The sequence below is a fragment of the Centruroides sculpturatus genome, unplaced genomic scaffold (assembly GCF_000671375.1).
Source record: "Centruroides sculpturatus isolate CEXI.00-Female unplaced genomic scaffold, Cexi_2.0 scaffold973, whole genome shotgun sequence".
NCBI classification, from domain to species: Eukaryota; Metazoa; Arthropoda; class Arachnida; order Scorpiones; family Buthidae; genus Centruroides; species Centruroides sculpturatus.
This window is the reverse complement of record NW_019385487.1, coordinates 299,339-323,304: the sequence shown is the minus strand read 5'-3', so window position 1 is coordinate 323,304 and position 23,966 is coordinate 299,339. Positions and strand designations below refer to the sequence as shown.

The 23,966-nt window shown below is 30.3% G+C and overlaps 1 protein-coding gene across 1 annotated transcript in view; it reads left to right on the top strand.

Moving 5' to 3' along the window:
- The first annotated feature begins 581 nt into the window (after window positions 1-581).
- The window catches only part of LOC111639440 (nose resistant to fluoxetine protein 6-like), a 37,225-nt gene continuing 13,840 nt past the window's right edge, over window positions 582-23,966 (top strand). The window contains exons 1-7 of the mRNA XM_023385332.1: window positions 582-748; window positions 1,764-1,857; window positions 3,932-4,014; window positions 12,752-12,871; window positions 12,957-13,080; window positions 17,722-17,908; window positions 18,558-18,700. Coding sequence (XP_023241100.1) covers window positions 3,986-4,014; window positions 12,752-12,871; window positions 12,957-13,080; window positions 17,722-17,908; window positions 18,558-18,700 — 603 coding nt within the window. The 5' untranslated portion in view covers window positions 582-748; window positions 1,764-1,857; window positions 3,932-3,985. The remainder of the gene's footprint in view (window positions 749-1,763; window positions 1,858-3,931; window positions 4,015-12,751; window positions 12,872-12,956; window positions 13,081-17,721; window positions 17,909-18,557; window positions 18,701-23,966) is intronic.

Genomic DNA, 23,966 nt, shown 5'->3' with positions numbered 1-23,966 from the left:
ATATAATAATTTTTATTTAGTTGATTATTATATTAAAGTACTTCAATATAATAACCGCGATGTTAAAAGTTTTACGTAGTGAAATAACAAAATAACATAAAAANTGTGATTTACAGATTTTTCTTGCATTGTGAGGGTTGTTGGAAGATTGGAAGATTTCCTCAGTCTCTTTAACGTCATTAACGATGTACTTTGTCTTAAATCTTTGGTAGTCGTCATTTCCGTTCTTCCCAGTCGAATTTAAATGTACAAATTAGTTTCAAACACGTTTAAAAATTCATTTATTTTCGGTTGATTTTTAGCACCACAGTTAGGATTTCGCGTATGCGCTATTTTTCGGGCAGAGATTAACCGCATATATCGAAGGTTTTCTGTATTCTGTATGCACGGAAAAATATAATTGTTTTCTGTTTCGATTTGTTTTTTTCAAAACATGATTTACATAAAGATAAGTTTACTTAATTGTATGTATTTACTATTTCCAGTGATTGATTCTTTCGGAAAGTTACCGNTAAATATATTTTAACAGTCAACTTCACCTAAATAATAATTTATTAATGTTTGTTATTTATAGGTAAATTTTTTGAGTATATTCTCAAAGCTTCACCTTTCAAATCTCTACATAAATTATATTCGACGAATTTCGATGAAAGTACAAAATCGATGTGCGGTGTAAAATTTCTTCTAATAAATATTGTGGTGTTGGGACATATATGCCTGATTGTATTGTTTTTCCGCACAGTAGGAGGTATATTTTCTTTTACTGTAAGATATAATATTTAATATTTATAAAGCTTTTTGCCACAGTGTATGCAAAAGGCTTGCCACAATAACACGATTTTAATTGTTCTATTGTTCAATTCATTTATTATTATAGTTAATATGGAAAATGTAATTATGTTATCACTTTCAACTACGTTTTTGAAAGATAGTGTATCGTATTATGAAATGAAAAATTTCTAGTTTAATCCTGTTTTTTATTGTGTTACGAACATGCGATGATAAATATTTATAGATTTTCGAGAAAGGTTTATTTTTATCAAATTGCAAAATTCACACGGATGAAGCCGCGACTGCAGCTAGTTAATATGTATTATATTCCAATTAATAGCACTCATATTTCATACAAAAGATTTTTTATATTTATCCACTAGCTGTTACCCGCGACTTCGCCCGCAGAGGTTTTGCGAGCAAACCCCATTTATATTCAGTATTTTAACAACTATAGTAATTGTTATATAACACCTACCGCCGAGAATGATGAAAATTGCTGAAAATCAAACAAACTATTTTCAATTTGATCAATTTTCTGGAACGTTTACAATCGTTTTATAATCGAACCAATATGCAATAACAAATTCGAATCTAAAAAGGTTCGAACATTTGGTTAAAAAATCGAAATATGTGAAAATATTTATAACAATGTCTGAAAGGTTATTAATTTAATACACTTAAGTACTTAATGAAGACTAAACGTAACAAAAAATCGCATGTAAAATAGTACAGTAGAAGCCGTTTTTACGATCAAGCCTTAATGCTCTCCCTCTTCCCTACGCGGGGGAATTTAGAAAAATCCCTTCTTAATGTTCGTTTCCATGACGTACCCTAACTGTGTACCAAATTTTACCTCTTTAGGTTAAGCGGTTCGCTCTGAGCGATGATGATTCAGTCAGTGAGTCAATCATTCAGTCAGTCAGTCAGTCAGGACAAGCAATTTTATATATATAGATTATTAAAAAAATAACAATAATTATATTTTACAGATAAATATACCAATATCTTCAAGCTTCTGAATCTTCTTTTATTCGAAATTATTCTCCAAGGCGTCACTATGATAGAGGCATTCTTCTTCTACAGGTATGATCATGTGTATTTTTATGTTACATATAAATACAATTTTCGAAGGATATTTACTTTTCAAATTATAATACTAATAGTAACATTTATAGATTTTGGAAAAAAACTTTTGTGTTTAAAAATAATACCGAATAATATTTTTTGGCTAGCGGGTTTATGGTAATGTATCTGAGACAAAAAGCTGGAAGAAACTCAGCGAAATACTATATCATGTTTTTAGTCAAGCGAATTATCAGGTAAAATATTTAACTCTTACTGTCACTGCTTCGTGTATTATATTTTGTTCGTCTTGCAGATATACACTTCCGATATTCTTCGTTTTGGGCTTTGCAATTCTTCTGCCTNCTCTTCCCCCAGGTGGGGACATTTCGAAAAATCGCTTCTTAGTGTGCGTTTTCGTGACGTACCCTAACTGTGTACCAAATTTCAGCTTTCAACTCCTAACCGTTTGGGCTCTGCACTTATTATTATTATTATCAACCCGTCTCGATTATATTATAGATTAATAAAACTGATATTTCATACATAACATTTTTTTTATATTTATCCATTTTTAAAAGTATAACAATAATTATATTTTACAGATAAATATTCTAATATCTTCAAGCACGTGGATCTTCTTTTATTCGAAATTATTCTCCAAGGCGTCACTATGATAGAAGCATTTTTCTTCTACAGGTAAGGTCATTAAAATTTTAATGTTACACATAAATTCAATTTTCGAAGAATATTTACATTCGCTATCATAATAATAATATTAACACATAGATTTTTGGCAAAAATATTTTTGTGTTTAAAATTAATAAGGAATAATATTTTTTTGGCTAGCGGGTTTATGGTAATGTATCTGAGACAAAAAACTGGACGAAACTCTGCGAAATACTATATCATGTTTTTAGTCAAGCGAATTATCAGGTAAAATATTTAACTCTTACTGTCACTGCTTCGTGTGTTATATTTTGTTCGTGTTGCAGATATACACTTCCGATATTCTTCGTTTTGGGCTTCGCAATTCTTCTGCCTCTTCTTGGAGAAGGTCCTCATTGGCATAATATTATTATTCAGGAAAAACACATGGAAAATGAATGGTGGAAATATATCAGCCATATTCATATTTACGAAAACGATGGATCCATGGTAAATGCATAAAAGTTAAAAATCAGTTTTTGATTTAGGTTTCGGACATTATGTATTATTAAGTGAAATTATTAAAATTTGCATTCATTCAAGTTGTTTTGAACAAACCAATGTATTAGATTTATGCTATTTATCGTTAAGCCAGAAATGTTTTTAATTTATAATATCACCTTAGGAAATCTGAAGGGTTCGTCAACTTTTCTTCACTTTAAACTTTTATATAACTATGTTTTGTTTAACGTTAAGTAATATATTCAATTTTTAAAAGTTTCTTTATAAATAGAAACACCTCTTACAACATCATCTTAACAAATTAAATAATATTATAATTTTTCGATATTTCTAGTGTATTTCTAGTGGAGATTGCTGTTTATTTTGAAATTCCCGTGTCTTACAAGTTAATTACATGTTAATGAAATTCGCACTGTTTACACGTCATAGAAAACAAATCGAATAGTTATATTATGTAAAAAGAAAGCAGTACTATTGAACCATCAAGACCGATGGTTAGTTTAATGGCTAGATAGGGATTTGTTCGGAGCTATTCTCTCGTTATTGCTTTAATCAAAGGATTTATCGGTTTATTAATAATTATATTAAACTGTAATGTGCAGAAAAATAAATTACATGTAAAATCTATTTTCTCTCATTATTTTTTATAAGTAAACCTAAGAACGTTTAAATAAGAAATTTTATTAACGGAAAATTTAAATTTATAAACAGTGATAAAATTTAGTGGCGACAGTAATAGGAAAAAATATTCTTAATAAATGTGGTTTATAGTATAAAACGTAAACTTTTGTTATTTCTGCAAGTCTATAAATGGACTTTGGATATTACTTGTGTTTGTGTGTATGATAAATTTATAAATAATTCGAATAAAAATATTTGTAGTATTATTACTTTTTAATTCGTGTACTTTATAAACAACTTTTAGGTGTTTTTCAACGTATTATGGTTCCTCGGTGTGTTACTGCAACTTTCCATCTTAATGTCACTGTTATTATATATTGTTGACAGGTAAGAATTTGATAATTTATACGAAAAATGTATTTATATTTTTGTAATATGATTGCCTGATATAATGCTAAATCGATTAGATAAGCTTTAGTGAAGTGTTTCAACTATTTGGCAGTGTTTTTTCCATATGTGTTGATCTCTAATGGTCGGAAACGAAAGGTCATATATGTCCGTGATACTAAGGTCGCCTAGGTTCTTGAATCGCATTTGTACAGACTTACAAAATGTACTTGTTTACTAAAATTTATAAAGTGTAATAAGTCCTACTAATAGACAAGTCCTAGTTGATATTTTAGGCTTAAATTGTATTTGTTTACTATTTGCAAACACGACTCAAACCGAAAATTACTCAAATGATAGAAATAACAGTTGTATAATAGAACTGGCAAGAGCTTCTCCTCTTTTAAGTTTGGGCATTGTATAAAATATAATGCAAATCAACTTTTTATTAACAAATACACTAAGTACAATTTACACAGTTTTTACACTTTATTTTCGATTTATATTCAGTCACTGTATCGCTTTGACTACTTACACTTCACTGTTTGTTTTTATTCACTCACTGCACTACTTCGGAATTTTAATTTTTTTTTCGGTTTTTCCCTTCGTCACTGATAAGAAACTGACGTTCGAACCCACGACGGATCTTGCTTTATATACCCCCACCAATGGGTAGTCCCACCCATAGAAAAGCGGCTTCGAATGGTCCACGATGTTCCGAAACATTCCACAAAATTTGAGTGTTCTGGAATATTCCACAATGATCTGGGATGTTCCCGAACGTTCTAGAACATCTCGGAACACACCGGAATGTTGAGGAATGTTCTCGAATACTTTCGAATGTTCTGGATTGTTCTAGAAATTTCTAGAAAGCGAAACTTCCAACCCTTATATCTTCAACAACACACCCTTCCGGTAAAAACGGGAACATTCTTAATAGAGGGCTACCACACCATATAACTCCCTTTATCGTACCGAAACTCGTTTTTGAGTTTTAGCGGCACGCACATTGTACACTTACCTTTATAATATATATTGATGATTTCAGTCCAGTAGCGTGCCGTTTATGGAAGCGGTGGAAGCGCCGCTTACCTTGTATTTTCTAAAATATAAATACATATCCTGCGATTATTTTCATTTCTAAAATACTTCCAATTGCTTAAAATTAATATTTTATTATAACCGCATTATGTATTTTATTATAAATTTCTAAACACGTGAAAAAGAACAAGACCGCTATTGTATATTGGAATGTAAATTCGTGTATGCATATTCCCAAAGCACCATATTGTCGAATACTGGATAGCTTCCAAGGCGAAAATATTGCAATGGTGTAAAACATCCATATTATAGGCTTTGGCCCATTCGCTTTACGCAGCACCAATCTCTGGAGAAGCGTTTTATGTGGTGGATGCTACAAAAATATCGTATTACACCTCCAATAATTCTATCCCTTAGCTACTAGTAGGTAGCAATTGAATAAATGAATTGTTTTAAGATTTATAAGTATTTAATGTGATATTTATGTAGGCTTCTTCACAAAGCTATATTTAATTTTAATTTTTTTAATTACAGTGTAATTATATTAGCAAATTTTCAGACAAAATCTGTAAAATTTGTATCACGTTTAAATTTTAAATAATATGAAAAGCAATTTTCCGTAGAGAATTTTATTTCAGTAAACTTTATTGATTTTTCGAATTATTTTAATTGCGTCATGAATTGCGATATTTATATTCGTGTCCAGATTATATTGGCGAGTCACTCTTAAACATAAAAAAAATATTATAATTAATGACGATGTGTACAAAAATGTACTAAAAGAATTATATGATTTAATAGAAAAGTTGCGGCCAACATTTTCAACGCGAAAACGCGTACGTCGGACGTTCAGCGCCGCCTTCCTGTAAGACTAGAAGTTTGACAATGGCGTTTGAAACGTCAGTGTAATCATGCTCGATGTTCGAACAAAGGACTATTAAATTAATAATAACTGCTAGAAGTAGTATAATAATGGGTATTCTGCCCCAAAAATATAAGATCTTAAAAATTAAATGAATTTAATCAAATCAATAGTAAATTCACAAATTCAATAGTAAAAATTAACTGAATTTAAACAATAAAACACTGTTGAAATCTCGTTGATTTATTACAAATTAGTAAAATTCGTTAAATTTAATCAAAATCAATAGTAAAATTTGCTAAATTTAATAAAAAAAATTAGCACCAATGAAATCTAGTCATTCTTACTTTTATTTATTTAAAACCAGTTAAAGAAAAGAAAATATAAAAAAGTCAAACAAACTCAATAATATGAGCTTTATACTTATTTCCACAATCTCTCATACCCCTGTATACAAATTTAAAATTACTCATCTCCTGTAAATCTTCATCCCTTAATTTTTTTATTGAATCGATCTGGAAGAAAAACTTGGAATTCTTTATCTCTAAGAACTACTAATTTTTTATCACCAAAGCGAGTGGATATTGTTTTAATATAATCAATTGGATATTTGTAATCAATTTCCAACTCGTTTAATTTTTTTGTTGGAATATTTTGAAGTTTCCAATATTGTTTAGTTTCTTCTTTGTCTCCATTTATATAGGAAAATAATTAATCAGTATAATTTATAAATATTGAAATAGTATATTTTAGAATTTTTTGTAAGAAATTCTCAACATCATCCGCTTTCTCATGGGATGGATATTTTTCTATAGTTTTAACTGTGATTATATCTCTTATATTGAAAGGAAGAGTTTCATTTATAACTATATAAGTTTCTTTTTTTTTGTTTTTTAAAAGAAAATGCTAATTTCCATTGATAAATATACGCACAGATAAACAAGATATTGCTAAATTACATGTAAAATAAATCTTACCATTATCTATCCATTAGATTCTAACACATATTTTCCATCATAATTTTTATATCACTATCATCAGTAGAAAGATCGCCTCAGGTTAAATAAAATTCTACATCTTCAGCTGGTTTAGGTAAATACAGAAAACCTCTTAAGATAAATGAATGGTTAATTTTGAAATAATTTTCGAGATACGATTTTGAAGCTGCACCGTGTAATTAATTGGATTTTTTAAATTATTATTTTTTTATTATTAGCATCAAACACATCCTCTTCATTTTTGGTTAAAGCATTATTCACAAAATATCTTTTATTTACAACATTTTTGTCTTCCACTGGATCATCGACATTTCCTATTCTTTTATTTTTTGCATTGAAAGCACCATTACGAGACATCTACTATCTAATGTTAGAAGTTTTTACTCGTTTCTGTTATGAAATTATTAATGTTTAAATTTAATTCATTAATATTTTTTCTAAATTAGTTTTATCTGTTATGTGATCTTCTTCTAATATTTTTAATTTATTAGCATTTTCTTTAGCAAAAGTTTGAAAATCATTATTTAATTCATTGATTATTTTTTATTTATTATCAATATATTCCTTGGTTGCAGCATCGTTTTTATCTATTGGATGTTCGCAGTATTTTAAGATCTTATTTTGCATATCATAATTTCCATCATAAGTTAATTTGAAACCATTACCTGGAGCACCAGAAGGACCTTCTTTTACTTCATCGTAATAATGACCAAAAGGAAACCATTCCATTTAATTACTTCAAAGTTTTAAAAGTTTCAAAAGTCCTGTTATACATATTCATAATTCCTTTTCTTTTTTTAACTAAACGGAAATAAAATCTATACAGTTTAGCAGGTGTTTCTCTCAATTGCCAAAAGAATTCAACTTTCAAATTATAAGAGGGATGATAAGAAACATCGAAATGAATTATTGGATACAGTCTCCTATAGTTTATATAACTTACTAAACAACCAGATTTTGTGTTATTGGTATTTAATCTTGCCGCTAAGAAATCACAATAATATCTCGAATAATCTAATTCTTCAAGTTTAAAGCTAACATTATAATATTCTGTTGGATATTTATCATTATTAATTCTTAACCAACATCTCATCATATCTAAGTTATTCAATATCATATTATTCTGGTTCTGATATTTTAACTTTATAATTCGGATTGACAACGTCGGTATAGATCATATCATTATTTCAATTTCTCCAGAACACAAATCTCACATTAATGTTTGATATTATTTTCCTAAAGTCATTGAAAAATCCAAACATTTGTTTAATTGGTATCCACAGTTTGATCTTGTTACTGTTTTATTTAATATCCATCTTTTTGTAAATCCTTCTTTATAATTTGCATTTTTCTTTAATCTTTTTAAAAAGGTTTCCATTTTTTTCTTTAGTACCAAGAGATTGATTATCGGGTCCATGAAATATCAAAATATGCTTATCTGGCGATTACGAGGTGTCAATGAAAAACAACATATTAGTTGCTTCAGAAGTAGAATAATCTTTTGTAAAGTTTATAAGACCGTTAATGTGATGAACTAATGAGGGTAATTCAATTTCTTCAATTAGTGTCTTACCAATGTGTAATTCAGATCTCGAGAATAAATTTCCAGTATTTACCAAGGTTACGTTATCACTTCCAATCGAAGAACCATCCTGTTTCTTAATTTTTAGTTCTGGACAGATATAACCACTAGAATATAAATTAATATCATTTATATCTTTAATATTAAATTCATATTTCGCAGATTCCTTTTCATTGACAGTAACTTTGTCTTCTCTATGCTGTTTGTACTCAAAACTTTCGATTTCATTGTTGTAATAATTAGGAAGTGTTAAATCCCAAATATTTTCCATTTATTAGTATAAAAATTTCTTGAATCCTGTTACATATAAACTTTGCTTATTTATAATATTTCTTACTGTGTTTTCTACAGTTGGAGATTTTTTAGATAAAATACTCTCTAGTTTATTTTTAACAAACCGCTTCGTCTTATCCTCAACCACAGATTTGGCCTGACTGCCCATTATTTTTAATAACTTCTTACCAGCCGTTTTAATTGCATCAATAAATATATTTCCACTATAATATTTTTTATTTCGAAGTAACAGTGTATGTTTATTATAATTCATTTATTTAGTCTAAAATTAAACGAAAAACAACTGTCTGTTTATTAAGATCAAATAAATTATCATCCTGATCAGTTATCCACATTCTAATTCTATAAATATAATGATTTCTATTAATGTCTGCAAATATGGGATTAATCTCTTCAATTTTTATCAAATTTCCAGGTGGATGAGACGGTGTAAAAGAATAAAGAATATCACTCGTGAAATCGTTGTACACTACTCCACTGATTACATCGCAATGAATATGAATATCATCGATTCCTTTTGAAATACTTGCAATGTATTTTCATTTCTGTTCTTCATCTTCATATATCTTTGTTTCGAAATCTAATATCTCGTGGAGTTTACCTTTACTCAGATCAATTTTATATCCAGGTTCTAAATAAATTATAAATCTCGTTGTTGCAAAATGAATTCCAAACTTTATAGGAGGTATTCCAAAGAATTTTATTAAAAAGTTATTTCGTTCTCGAAGAGTGTAATTTCCATTTTCTACCGTTACTTCATTCCATTTTGTTTTATCAAAATATCTAAAGGTATCGTTATTAAATTTTTCATCGATATTATGCCAAGAAACCCACATAGACATTAATTTCAGAGCTAATTTTGAATTATTTACTGGTATTGGAGTTTTAAACTCGATTGTAAAGACTTCTGATTTATCAGCATTTTTCGAATCTAAGACTATTAGTTTCATTTATATAAAACAAAATACTCATTTAACTCGCTAGGTTCTTGCGTAAATGAGTATAAAACTTCAATGGGAGATTTTCCTTTATTTATTTCTACAATGTATTTCATACAATAGTAACCACATCTAACAGACGTAGTATTCTGAAGAAAAATAGAGTTATATCTTATTTCTTTTTTAGATGTTTTTAAATGTTATATGATTTCTTTTGGAATTATCTCTCTTTTCATTGTTACATTTTTTAACTTATATTCTCCAAAAGGATCGAAGAATTCAACGAAGGGATATTTAGGATCATTATAATAACAATCCCAGTGTGTACCATCTCCAGTTTAAATATCTAAATTAATTATACCGTTTTTAAATTTTGTAATTGTTTTCGGTAGTAGTTCAACCGTAAACACACTTCTAAAACCTTTTTCGTTTTTTAAATATATTTAACTTTCATGAGGATATTATAATAAAACCAGAAATAAAGAGAGAAGCAAATAAAATGTGATATCTGTAATCATTACTATAAACCAACCTATAAGAATCTTCACATAAAAAAAAAGAACATAAGAATGCCTTATACAATAGTGAAGCTATCCAAAAGATTGAGACAGCATTCGAATCTAGATTAAAAACGTATTCAATTAGGAACGTGACTAATCATATCATACTAAGAGAATTTTTAGAAGATGTGAGAGAGATAGTTATTAGAAAGATAGCAGAGATAGTGAAAGAAATGGACTTGAAAGTAAATTTCGAATTTTTCTGTGAGTATCAAAGAGAAAATGAGAACAAGGGTTTTTTTATTTAAAACACAGAATTCAGTTAATTTTTACTATTGACTTTGTGAATTTACTATTGATTTGATTAAATTCATTTAATTTTTAAGATCTTAAATTTTTGGAGCAGAATACCCATTTTTATATCACTGCTAGAGCAGCAATACATTTTAAGGCCAATATTGTTTGTGCTATTGCCGTTTCGTTATCTACTCTAATTAGCTCTTAAGCCTGGACTAGGTCAAATTTCAAAAACTCGTAGCCTTGCAGATGAAGTTTAAACTAAGGCTTATAATTCGCATGGGATAATAAACTAATCGCACGTCTTTATTCGAAATATTTTTGTAATTCTCAGAGATCCTAACTGCTCCTTTCCTGTTTAAAATTGGCACGATAAAGAGATCCCACTCAGGATCAGCTATGTGTATCAGGAAAATTTTTGAGCGGTTCATCTCTATAACTCGACACGAAGCTCCAGGCTAATACTCAAAGGAACATGTTGAGGTACAAACGATGCGGGTGAAAAATTGTAATATTGGTTTCCGTTAAGTGTATCTAACTCTGCCTTTTAAACATGTATTGAATTTATTACAAAATTAAATGCATAGAAATGTCACAAAAATGTCTTCTTTTAAATCTTAACGTCCCTTTCACATTTCGGCAATTGTTTTTACGGTGCAGTCGACGTTCCTTTTTGACGACGTATGAAATTATTTCATAATTGTCTGAAATAGATTCTTATTGACGCGATAGATTTCAGAGAATGTAATCCCCAAAGCCGCTTACATTTTTGAGTTTTCGGTTCTTAATTCGTGTAATTTTAGGTTTTGGTAATACTCGAAAAGTGAAGTTTATCCAATTCGAGTTGCGAAATTTCGCAGCTTCCAAACACAGTACCAAACTGTCTGTAAAAAACCGCAGATAAATTAGGCTCAGCCAGTAAACACATTATACACTTCATTGGAATTTTAAATGAAACCAAAGTGAATTTAAAACTTTAAAAATTTGTCAAGATGGCATTAGATAATACATTATTTTTTTAGTATTTATAAAAATCTTAAATACAGTCGAGTCTGCATAATTCGACACTCCAAGAGAAAGTAAAAATGTGTCAAGTTATCCAATATGACGACAGAAACGGAGTTGAAAAAACCACAAAACTACAATTAGGTTAATACAGCAGTGCTTTATACAGTCTTTGAGCTCTAATCTAGATTAGCCTTGCCTGGTTTCGGGCCATGCGATAATAGCAATTTTTCGCGAAAGCTCGCTACTTGCTTGATAGTTGGGCTAGGGGACTTGTCTCCCATCTATTATGGGTGCCGTATAAGAGTAGTCGTACCGGATGCTTGATCAGTTTTACCGGTTGAGGCGCTCAATAATCTTTATCCGACTTAATACAGTATTTGACCATCCATCACTGGCACTAAAGTTGATTTCTATTCCAAGTTCTTCGACGATTTCCATCGCTTTTTTTCGGTACCGGCCCCGATATAGGAAGATTCGATAAACGAATTTGCTTCAGCTAACGTACCAGAGCATATTCCACATTTTCTCACGGCGACTTTCTCTGGCGTTATCGAGACAGTCGTGTCGATGGCCCAAACATTTCTTAATTTCCTCTTTTTCTTCAGAATTCCCATCAATGTTGTGTTTGAAAGGTTTCCTTGTTTTGAAAATTCGGCTTGAGAACATTTATTACATTCAAATTCACATACAAGTTCGTTTATTTCTAACAGAAATATAAAACACGTGCTACAGATAACGCGTGAATGAAAAGTGAAAAATGCAAAATCGTATTTTGCTGTGTTGTTGAAATGGATTGCACATTTTTGTTTATGTTATTATTTTTTGTACAAAAATACATTAAATGTTAAGGCATTTTTATTCATATGTATATATTAACAAATAAGTCGACTTCCCTCCTAAAAAACCGAGTTTACACCACACAGCTTACAGAGTCGTTTTTTTCAGGAAGAGAGTCGACTTATCAGATGTCTAAACGAGTGTGGTACAGAAAACATATGTCGATTTATTCTGTGGTGACGAGTTAATCGATGTCGGGTAAATTAGAGTTTTTTAATATTAATGTTTATGTAAGTGGGCCAAGACCACACAAAACTGACTACTTAACAGTCGGTGTCTATTAATACCAATTACGACTTACGCGGACTCGAATGTATTATTATTTAACGGGTGCTTGATATTTTGAATTCCTTTGCTATGTATTCAATATTATTTTGCAGATGGCCCAGATTTGGAAGACTCGTCATAATTGTATTAATGTTAACAGGGATTATCATGTATATAGTTGATGTAGTTTCGAACAGATATTACGTGATATTTGGAATACCTGCTGCTTCCGAGTATAAACTTTCAACGTTTTTATTTTTTGATAATGGATGGTTATTACTAAAAGAAACTAATTTACATTTTCGTTTATTATCGTAGGGAAACCTATAAATATTTTGCTGATAATTATTGTAAACCATATTATTCTCATCTTGGTATTTATTGTTTTGGTGCTTTAATTGGAGATATATTAAGGAATAAGAAAAAGGTCACATTTGGAAAGGTATACTAATATTATTCATATTTTATATTTATTATTATTATATATAGGTATACATATATATACGAATTATTATTTATTTTTACATGGTCATAATTCCGGCTGCAATTTTAATCATATTTTTAATGTTTTTAATGTATTTAATTTAAAGAATGTAATATTCAACGGATGTTTGTTATTTTGAGTACCCTCAGTTTAGTAGTGGTTGGACCTCGTACATCGTACATTCTCTTTAACAATAGATTTTTCTTGCCATCTTTCTCACTCTTTTCGAGAAAAAAGTTATGAATTGAAATAACCTGACGTCCAGTTTATATCAGAAGTTCTCATATAGTTAATCAGAGCCTACTGCTTTTTCATATTGCAGCCAATAACTAAACTTTTTCGAACTCAAAGATTAATGGGAAAAAATCTCGATTTTGTATTAAAGATTTTCGAGTTAACGAATTTAATATCTAATTTCCTTAAATTATTTCGATTCGTTAAATTTTTAGTTATCGAGCCTTTTTTAAGAATATGCTCACAGGACGATTAATCTTTAATCCTGGATGACACTGTAGCCGTTGTTGTTTTTCAAGTGTCAAAAAATACGGAAAAAAAGAAAAAATAAAAGAAAATAACAATGGAACAAATTAGAAAATTGTATTCAGTTTATGTATTTGTCGATTACGGGCACCCTACTTTCTCCATTCGGTAACACAGTTTATCAATAAAAAAATGAGGACAAGAGGCGTTATGGGTACTGTTGTTTTCAATGGAGAGCTATAGTTTTTATTTATCTTAATCTTCTAGGGCGATTTTGTTCAACTTCTTCAAGCTTAATAATTCCCCTGCTTTTTGTTGAATCTTTATAAAATTTCGCAATGTCGTTTCATTGTTATGGAGATTAATGGTGGTAAAGTCAAGAGGGAGTAAAGGGAGTCGGGAGTATCACGCGTTGGGCTGAACCTAACGAAGAGTTTACTTGTTATTAGAATTTACAATTTTTTTTATAAAACTATCTCTGTCATTAAAATTAAACTTTTTGCTATTTTATAATACAGTTGTTAAAAATATTAAAAGTATCATAACAGATGGCACCTCCTAATGTTGCCGGGAAAGTTTAGCAACTCGTTGCTGATATTTAAAATTTAATTTTGCAATTTTAAAATCTTCATTTACGTTTTTATTGAAGACGATAAAACTGATTTTCTGGAAACGTTACAAAAAATGAATAATATTCGTAGTTTCTTAGGATTTGGAATTTTTATATCTGTATGATTAGTATATTTAAAATTTTTAATTAAATAAGTTATAATTATTTCTTATATTCAAATTAATATTTAATATTATTAATAAAAATTAACATCAAAAGTAATATATTAAGTAGAATAAATACTGCGTTTACTGAGTGTCAAATTTCTTCAAAAAAATTTAAAAGAAAATTAGAAAGAACTGCAAAATGTTTCAAAACTCGTTTAACGCAAAACCACTAATACATAATATGCAATATACATATAATTAAATAATCAATTTTACAATTACTTTAACAATGTAAGAATTGTTTTTAAATGATAGCAACATTTAATGTACAGTACACTACTTGTGTAATTGCGAGGATTTTGTAGTTACCAGATATATACTGTATCTCATTTGTAGGATAATTCTATAACCTGTGTAGTCTGCTTTTGCCTTTAAAACTTCTGTAATGCGATCGTGCATAAAAATACTGTAATAACTTTCCCGCAATCGTGCGATGTTATATTGTTTTACTCATCCTACAACGTCCCATAATTAACGAATGCTTTCGGGCACGAAAACACAGTGAGCTAAATGACTTTTAAGAAGGGTATTACTAGATGCATTCAATTTGTTGAGGTAGGGGCGACTGATAACGCCAGCCTGCAAATTAATATTGTGATCCCGAAAACATGCCGTTACCCTCACAGATATACGTTTTGAGTCATTATCTCAATGCGATAATACTCAACAGATTGCAACGACAGCATCTAACTTTTAAGTGTAAATTATACTATTCATATTATTAGGTACAGAACAGTTTTCCGGGCTAAAATAGCATTAACACAAAGGATCATGACGACATCCGTACCAAATTTCAATATTATTTGTAGTTATAGATTAATTTAGGACTTCATCTATATTGTCTACACTGATTTTGTCCATCAGGGATAAATCCTATTATGTTTGGTGTTATCTGACGATACACTCCTCTTCCAAACTTCAAAGTGAAGTCTTTGTAGCGTTTTGTAAAGCCAAGATGATTCGGTTTATGTCATTGGATAAGTTTAGACATTTTAGTGTTAATTTTAGTTCTCAAGGCTTCTGTGTGTAGTTGTAGTATTCATGTCTACTCTTATGTCATGTTTCAATTCTTTCTTCATCTGTAAAGACAAGTCGCAATGTCCATTGTTATCAACCGTACACAGTAACTTTCTATTTAATACTCAATACCTTCTTAAATTTCGCTAATATGGTAGGTCACTACTTTTTTAGAACACCAACTTCTGGTGCTGATTTTTCAATAGAAAATCTTTTCTTTAATTTTGATGGTCACGGTTTAGTCCAAATATACGACGTTTCATGACTCAGTGTTAAACGAAAAGCTCTCAGTTATCCTCTAAAGTTTTCGAAGATAAATGACTGGGAGTATTCATTATCTTACGACATATTATTTAACAATGCCATTGTTTTCGATACGTTTAATATTTGTGTCCGTACAATAGTTTTTTTCATGTAAACAAACAGGTTTATTCACTTTTTTTAAATAAAATGTTATTATTTTGGCATTTAGAACTCGAAAGTTTATTGTTGTAGCTTAATCTATCGACATTTTTTTAAATTTATCGCTTAAGACTGAAATAATGAGTGAGGGCAAGCTAAAAACCTTTCACCTTAGTTTATCATCTGCAGTCTTAGTAATTTGATAAAATTCTAAATTATGTTTGCGTTTATCAGCAGTAGAATGAAGGGAGGAACTTTGACCATTACAGTAATTTCGATGAGTACACATCTAAAAACTTGGTAGCTCATATAACACGTGTTCTTTGTTGCTTGTTTTTTCCTCTTTTCCGGGATAGTTGGGTCATCGGTTTTGTGGTGATCTGTATTTAGAGTCACTTTTAATACTCGAAAAAGTTTAAACTCTTCTTGCCTTGTCGGCACTAAAAGAGCCTTTTTTTAGCATGACTGTTATGGATTCCGCCAGACCCACAATGGGGCGGCCGGGAGATGAGAGTCAGGGACCGACATATCCGAACTGACCACCGGGTTGGAATCCGGACAGGGGGACCGAATTCCAACTCGGGTACCTCAGAGCAGTAGGCTGCCAGCTCGACCACACGGCCATCTGGCTTTCAAACTTAATTGTTAGAACATAATAAAAGAATTGTTAGACTGATGTACAGATATTTTATGCTTGGTAAACTTTTACGATAAGAAAAGTATATAATTTATTATAAGCTAAGGTACAAACTTATTTATATAATGCTGTAATTTTGACTATTTAAACTACAGTAATTCTTTTCACTGAAACTAATTCAAAGCCAAAATTTTGTTAATAAAAATTACAGCTCTGTTGGCGGCATTTTCAAATTATTATTCTGAACAAAGAATTTTGATGATGTACGTTGCTTGTTTATTTTTGTCGTGACTTATTATGTTAAATTGTGGCGTCTATTAAATTAACACGCCATACACTAATAAACAAAATTAGTTTCTTCTTGTGAATAAAACAATTAAAATCTAGAAACGAGCTGCATAACTTTCCCGGATAATATGAGATTTTATTTAAAAATCACTTTTATATTATTAATCATAATAAATAAAGATTTAATAACAGTGATAGATTTTATGGATTATTCTTTGTATTTAGTTAACTTTATACATTTTTAGAAAAGTGTTATTAGACTTTTTTAAACCGTAGGTAAATAATTTTTCGTAAAAATAACGAACGAAATACAGCGATGTCGCGGTACACGAACTATTCCCAACTCGAAAAATTCGGCATTGCAACACAAATTCTATAGAAAAAATTGCTCGGTAATTTATTGAACGATCTCAGAGAATGGCATTACTTTGAAAAAACGCCACTGTTTAGCTAAATTAACATTAATGCGTAATACAATACTTTTTCTTTCGACTGTTAGTTAAATATTGATTGAAAATAAAATATTTATTTATTTAATTTAATAAACAGTAATAAAAAGGAATGGTATACTTTTATTAAATTTTGGAGCATAACCCTATATTTTGCACATGTCCTGAGTTTCGTATATGACGGATTCGTGTATATGACGTCTTTTCCACGTAATCAATTGCTATACTTACATATTTCCCGTAACGTATAGTAAAATCTTACGAATAGAATTAATCATTGTATAACAATTCATGGCATAGAAGAAAACAGATTGATTTACATTCATTAAATATTTAATATTTAATTAAGTGCCGGCTGCTAATGTGATGTATCGCTGTCCACGGGAGTGTTACTCGTGATGTTAGTAAATATTAAAATTTTCATTTAAGACGTTTTCTCTTTAAATATCTAAACATTTATTTTTAATTCACAGAACGTATCATCACCAAAACTAAAGTTAAACTTTTTACGTAGTCCGTTTATTAAGAATGTTTCGTTTAAATTCTTAGATTACCATTTTACTTTGTTGGACCGGATGCATTGTCTTAATGACATTATCAATTTTTGGAGTGCATAGTTACAAGAAAAATATTATGGCCAACGAAAATATAATCATCGCTTTTCAGTGCATTGCTCCATTTGCTTGGACACTAGGATTAGCTTGGTTGACAGTGGCTTGTGTCACAGGTCACGGAGGTAAGGAAGTTCTCATTATCTAGTGTTTACGGTCGATTTCTTTCACCTAAATATAATTATCAATAAACGGCGTTTACGGCGTTTTTTCTATTTTATTTTGTGTTTAATTTACTATAACTGATAAAAAGCTACATTTTTAATTTCATTAGGCTAATTACGTTTGTGAACTTAGTAAAAATTTTTAGCTGAAGTAAAATACAATTTCTTAAATTATATATCGCCTATTTACTATATTTAAGAAAATAAATACAGTAACTAAATTAATTAGAGTTATTTAAATAATTATTACTTTCATACCGTAAACTACTGTATATTTATATAGCATATTTATATGTAGCTAATCTGTATTATATTACCTGAACAAGTTCACTTTACCGATACAATTCTTTCGAATTTTTCTAGTTAATAAAAAAAATAAGTAAATGTACACAAAACACAGTTTACGATAAAGTGATTATTTTATCTTTTCGAGTGACAAGTAAATAAAACTTTTAAACAAATACGGATTATTTCGGAAAATAAGGAAAATCGGATTATTTTAATCAAAACAGTTTGAAAATTAAACTAAGTACAACTTCCATGCTATTGATTTAATTAAAGTCCAATCGTCACGTTATAAAAATTTTCAATTTTGTTTGTTTATTTTCAGGAACCCTCAATCGTGTGTTATCTCTTCGTATTTTTGTGGTGTTAAACAGTCTGTATGTTTGGATATATCTGCTTCACGGTCTGATTATCTATTATGTTGTTTGCAGTATGAGAAAGGCTACAGGTGTTTTACAGTTTAATATGGTAAAGTGAAAATTTTCATGTTATGAAATACATTTGCATATGACTTTTAATGAAGTACAAGTTGACCTATGCACTTTCATTCCCGTGATAATTTTAGTCATTCTTATGGCTAGGACATACAGGCATCAAAATTTGTAAAAGAGTAATAAATAGGTACACACAGGCAAAGAATATGAACGGTACTTGAAAGTTAAAAATAGACAAATCAGTAGACCCTAATTCTGAAAGCAACGATTATTTGTTTTATCCATATTTATCCATAGAATTTTCGGCATATTTCATTATTTTAAAAGTAACTAAGGAAAGAAACAGATAAAACAATCTTTTTATATTTGATTACACGTATTTCGAGATCGTTTTTGTGACAGACTACAGGTAATTTCTCAAATTAGTGTGACGTTGTTCGTCAACAAAAAGTTCAGAATTCACAATCGGTGTGGTCACCCTTCCGAGAAGTTACAAAGAATGAAAAAAGTGTTGTGCACTTGTTTGAATGGGCTTTTTATATCCTTTTACGAGTTTTCTGGTGGTAATGATTAGTTACTTCATTTACGGCCGAAACATTATTTTGTAGAAATGATAACTTGTCTTTGCATTGCTGTTTAAACGAGAGAAACGAACTCTGAACACTGCCCGATGTGATTGCTGCATGCTTGATTGCACTGATTCTACTTAATGAATATTTATTTTCAGCTGTAATTAATTAATATGCATCAATGTTCTTAATTTAAACAAATTATTTCTTCAATCACCATAACAGTGTATTTCTATTAATAGGACTTATCACACGGGTGTATAAGATTATAGCAACACAATCACACAGATTAAAATTGTTTTATTTACAATTACCTGGACACATACAAATTGCGTTTCGGACTTGTTTGTCCCTCTTCAGCAGGTATTTAACAAACAAATTCTAAATAAATAAAATTCAAACAATAAGCAAACATAATTTACCGACAATATTTAAAAAATTTTTTATGTCTACGATAATAACTTATAAAATTCATACTATTTTGATATTCTTTCTTTCTATTCTACTTTTCCTCCAATAGTTCATTCCAATTACAATTAATATCAATTTTAAAACATTCCTGTATGAAAACCAATAATTGTTTCATTAAACTGTGATATTTTACATTAAACGTTAACATTTTACATATTTGTACATTTAAAACAAATTCTAACATACATTTCCACTTGTTCTTCACTTTCCTTCTCTCTCTATCAGGTGTTAATATGGAAATTATAGCTCAAATTGGCTCTTTCTCCGACAAGACATTGTGTAGATGATCGCTATGCGACCGATGAGCCAGCCGTATCTGAACAGCCTAATCGCGCGCGCGGGAAATAATGTTTTCCGGGAGGACTTTTATGGGGAACTGGCCTTCTAGTCAGTCGTCATTGGCAAGGAGAAAACCCGGAAAACTCCAAGCAGCCAGCCTGTCCGACCGTGGCGCGAACCCACGACGAACCTCCCAGTTTTTAGGGTCGGTCACCACCGCTATGAGTGGCAACGGAGACCACTCGGCCACTGGTGGGGTCTTTATCCTTCTCACTCTCTATCTTTCTCTTTATACGTCAATTTCCTGTTTATGTTTATCATTATTCTCCATGACTGGTGTATTTCTCTTCCGTTGTTGTTAATCATTCTATTGTTTTGTTTGATTATATTAATGTGTTCGTATAATTGTCGTTTATAATTATTTTCTTATTCTCTTTTTTTATTTTAACTGATTTTAATATTATTTCACATCTTGCGGAACACTGCAATTCAACAGGATGTGAAATAATATTATAATCAGTTAAAATGAGAAAAAAAGAAGAAAATAATTAACTTTCAAAAAATAATTTTTTTATATATTTTTGAAAATATTTATTTTGTGTGTACAAAATAAAGAAATAATTTTTAACGATACAATAGCCACGATTATTATTTTTAAAAATTTACGTTAGGCTTAACATCGACGAAAATTCAACGCGAAGCGACACGCAACGGACACTGCAGAATGGCTGTGTGGTCAAGGTGACAGCATACTGTTCTGGAGAGACCTGGTATCTAGAACTAACACATTCCAATTGAAACACATTCTGAAAAATTTCTAGAAATTTTTCAGAATGTGATTCAATTGGATATGTCAGCCGCTTTCCTTCAACACTTGGCTGCACCCTTGTAGGCCTGGCCGAATTCATAATTAGCTTTCTATAAGAGGCGCTCTTAGGGCCAACAAGGCAGAAAGAGTTAATATCAAAAAATATACCAAGAACGTTATTGAGTATTTGTTACAAGACTTCTCAACCATTTCTCACAGATGCAATAACGCATTTTCCATCAACTACCTTTTCTTAAAGCCGTACTGGTCTGTTCTTTATTATACGGTCAAAAATTTTTCACAACAGTACAAAACAAATGGGCCTATCTGATCTCGGATTAATATTTATTAACAACTTTTTATATCCTTACTACCCTTTCCTATTTCCAACAGTTAGCGAATACACCATACATCAAACGCACCTGATATAACTTTCTCATATGAGACCTTAAAACACCTAACTATCTTTGATAACCAAATTTGTTATATTATCGGCCCCGGAGATTTCCTTCTTGTAAAGCCATATAGGCTATGTCAACATCATTGTCAGATATCTCGTCAACACGCCTGATATTACCATAATTATGCACCATTATTCTTGTTTGGCTTTGAGCCATATCACTCGCCTGCTCATTATCATTGGGAAACAGGAAGTATAAGTACTTGGCTACTCAGGTCGAATTTAGTAATTCTGTATTATCACATTTCGTGTTTACCAAGACCTGATTAGACTTAAGCTTTTTTGTTAGAATTTTGTTATGCATACTCAAGGGTTCACCTATAGTTTTGGAATACACATACCTTTGCCAACTTTCTGCCCTAAATACTTTTATCCTACTCTTATATATCTTTCTATAATTTAAGCTCGCACTACTTAAGTACTCACACATTGTATTATCCAAGTACCTTTTATATTTCCTTCTCCTCTTATGCATTTGCCTCTTCAGGCTTTCTAACTCATCGCAACACCACTTAGGAGCTGTGTGTTGCGATGAGCTGTGTGTGCTCCTTTCCTTTTTTAAGAATTGAACTTATTGTATCATTCCGGATACTACACTGTATATGGATGCATTGTACTGGTCTTCCAATACTTCAAAGATTTTCAGACATAAATTTTGAATTAGCTTTTTCCTATATTTTTGCCAATTTGCGCTATTAAAATTAAAATAAATGTACTCTTTGAAGAATCAAGTATGCTACCACCTTATACTCATATATAATCAGTTTATGTTTATTAGTGGTTTCATTAATTAACCAACTTCCAATTATTTATGACGATATCATGCGTAGTAAGGGTGAAATCAATATAAGGGCAACCTCTACTGGATACAAAAGTCGAACCTGCCTGTGGATCATTTATAATTACCAATTTCTACTTAGCTATGGTTCCTAAAAGCTGATTTCCTCTTTTATCGGTAGTCTAACTCCAGAAAATAGCTTTAGCATTAGTATCCATTCTTATAATAATGATCTTGCCAGGCAGCTTCCCCAAGAAACACTTTTCACTCCAGTTTGCTCAAACCGTTATCAATATCAGCACTAGATAAAAAAGTATAAAAAGATAAAAGTTCTCAAAAGTATTTTGACCACGGCCCATTTTGAGATAAAAAAAAAATTTACTGCCCCCTATTTTTTAACTTACCTTTTTACATTACCATCTGTTGCGAATATTAATAACAGTTATTGCAAATATAATGTTAACCATGCATTATTATGTGGATAGGATAGATGGGATGTGACTCATATCCTGTTTCTGAGATCGAAGAATGTTTTAATGAGAAAAATAAAACTCATGTTTAATCATTGAGTTTTCTACTGCCCCCTGAATGCATCTAGCGCCCACAAAGGGGCGTTATCGCCAAGTTTTAGAAAGGATGGTATAAACAAATTACAGACACCTTAATACCATATCTCAGGAGCTGTGCTACGACACATGTTGGGATGACAGGCTTTGTATATCTAGTATCGCGCATTTTTTGTTTTTCACAATAACAGCTGCTCAGGGCTGTGTCTGAGTACAGGTGATGTATAATTTTAACCTTAGTACCAAAGGCAAACACATGTCCTGGAGTTGCATATGACTTTTGAACCTGGACTATATCAACCTCATATTTCGGGGCTATATCGACCTCATGCCTTGCTACCAAAATACTAATGTTTTTTCTTAGACAGATAGACTCCAATCCATATTAAATTGAGCAATTTTAATTTTTTTATTAGCTTTAACTGCCATAATATTAATATATTATAGATTGATATCTCTTTAATATCTTTTTATAAAAGACAATCTTTGTTTTTTAATTTATGTTGATGCGGTTTTCCATTTGCTTGCATATTACACATGCTTTACATGACACCTTTGTTTTACAGTCATTACCTTAATGGTTGGATATACCAGATACATTATAAACCTTCTCTGTTGCTTTACCACATGATCAAACTTTTGACATATGTAGCACAGGATCACTTTATAGTACCTGACTACACAATTTCTATACCCGATATACACTATACCGAATGTAACAACCCTCTTGGACATCATTTGGCTACTAAGTCAGTCAGACTATCCCTCGTACAACCTGTTCTTTAAAGTAACTTAAATTCACTTTTTTATTTTTTCTAAAGCGGCTTCCTCCCCATACAGAGTATCTTCATTTAAGTCACTTACGTGTTCAATCATATCTTCTTTTGACATACTTTTTGATACATCTTTTAAACACACTCATAGCCATTATTGGCTGTTCTACAACCAACTCAATGTACTACAATATATATTATTTAACATTTTATCAAGGTCACATTTAGAAGCTAGGGTCACAATAATCCCTAATTGATCTTACATATGCTACTTATTCTTACTTTAACCTTTTTAAGATATATATATTTTTGAAAATTTTCTTTATTGGAATTGCTGCCCATGTCAGTCTTATGTTTGACCATCAGCCTAGTCTATGTTTGCGATTTTGACATTACTTATTACATATTGTACTTTACTGCATATGAGTAGTATAGGAATAATGCATTCTGGGGTATAAAAATTAATTAGTATTAATTAGTATAAACATTTAATATTATAAATTTTTTAGATATAAAATTAATATTAAAAAAATTTTCTTTGAATTATATCGGAAATAAAGACCGATACGCCTGGTATTACCATAATTATGCACCAT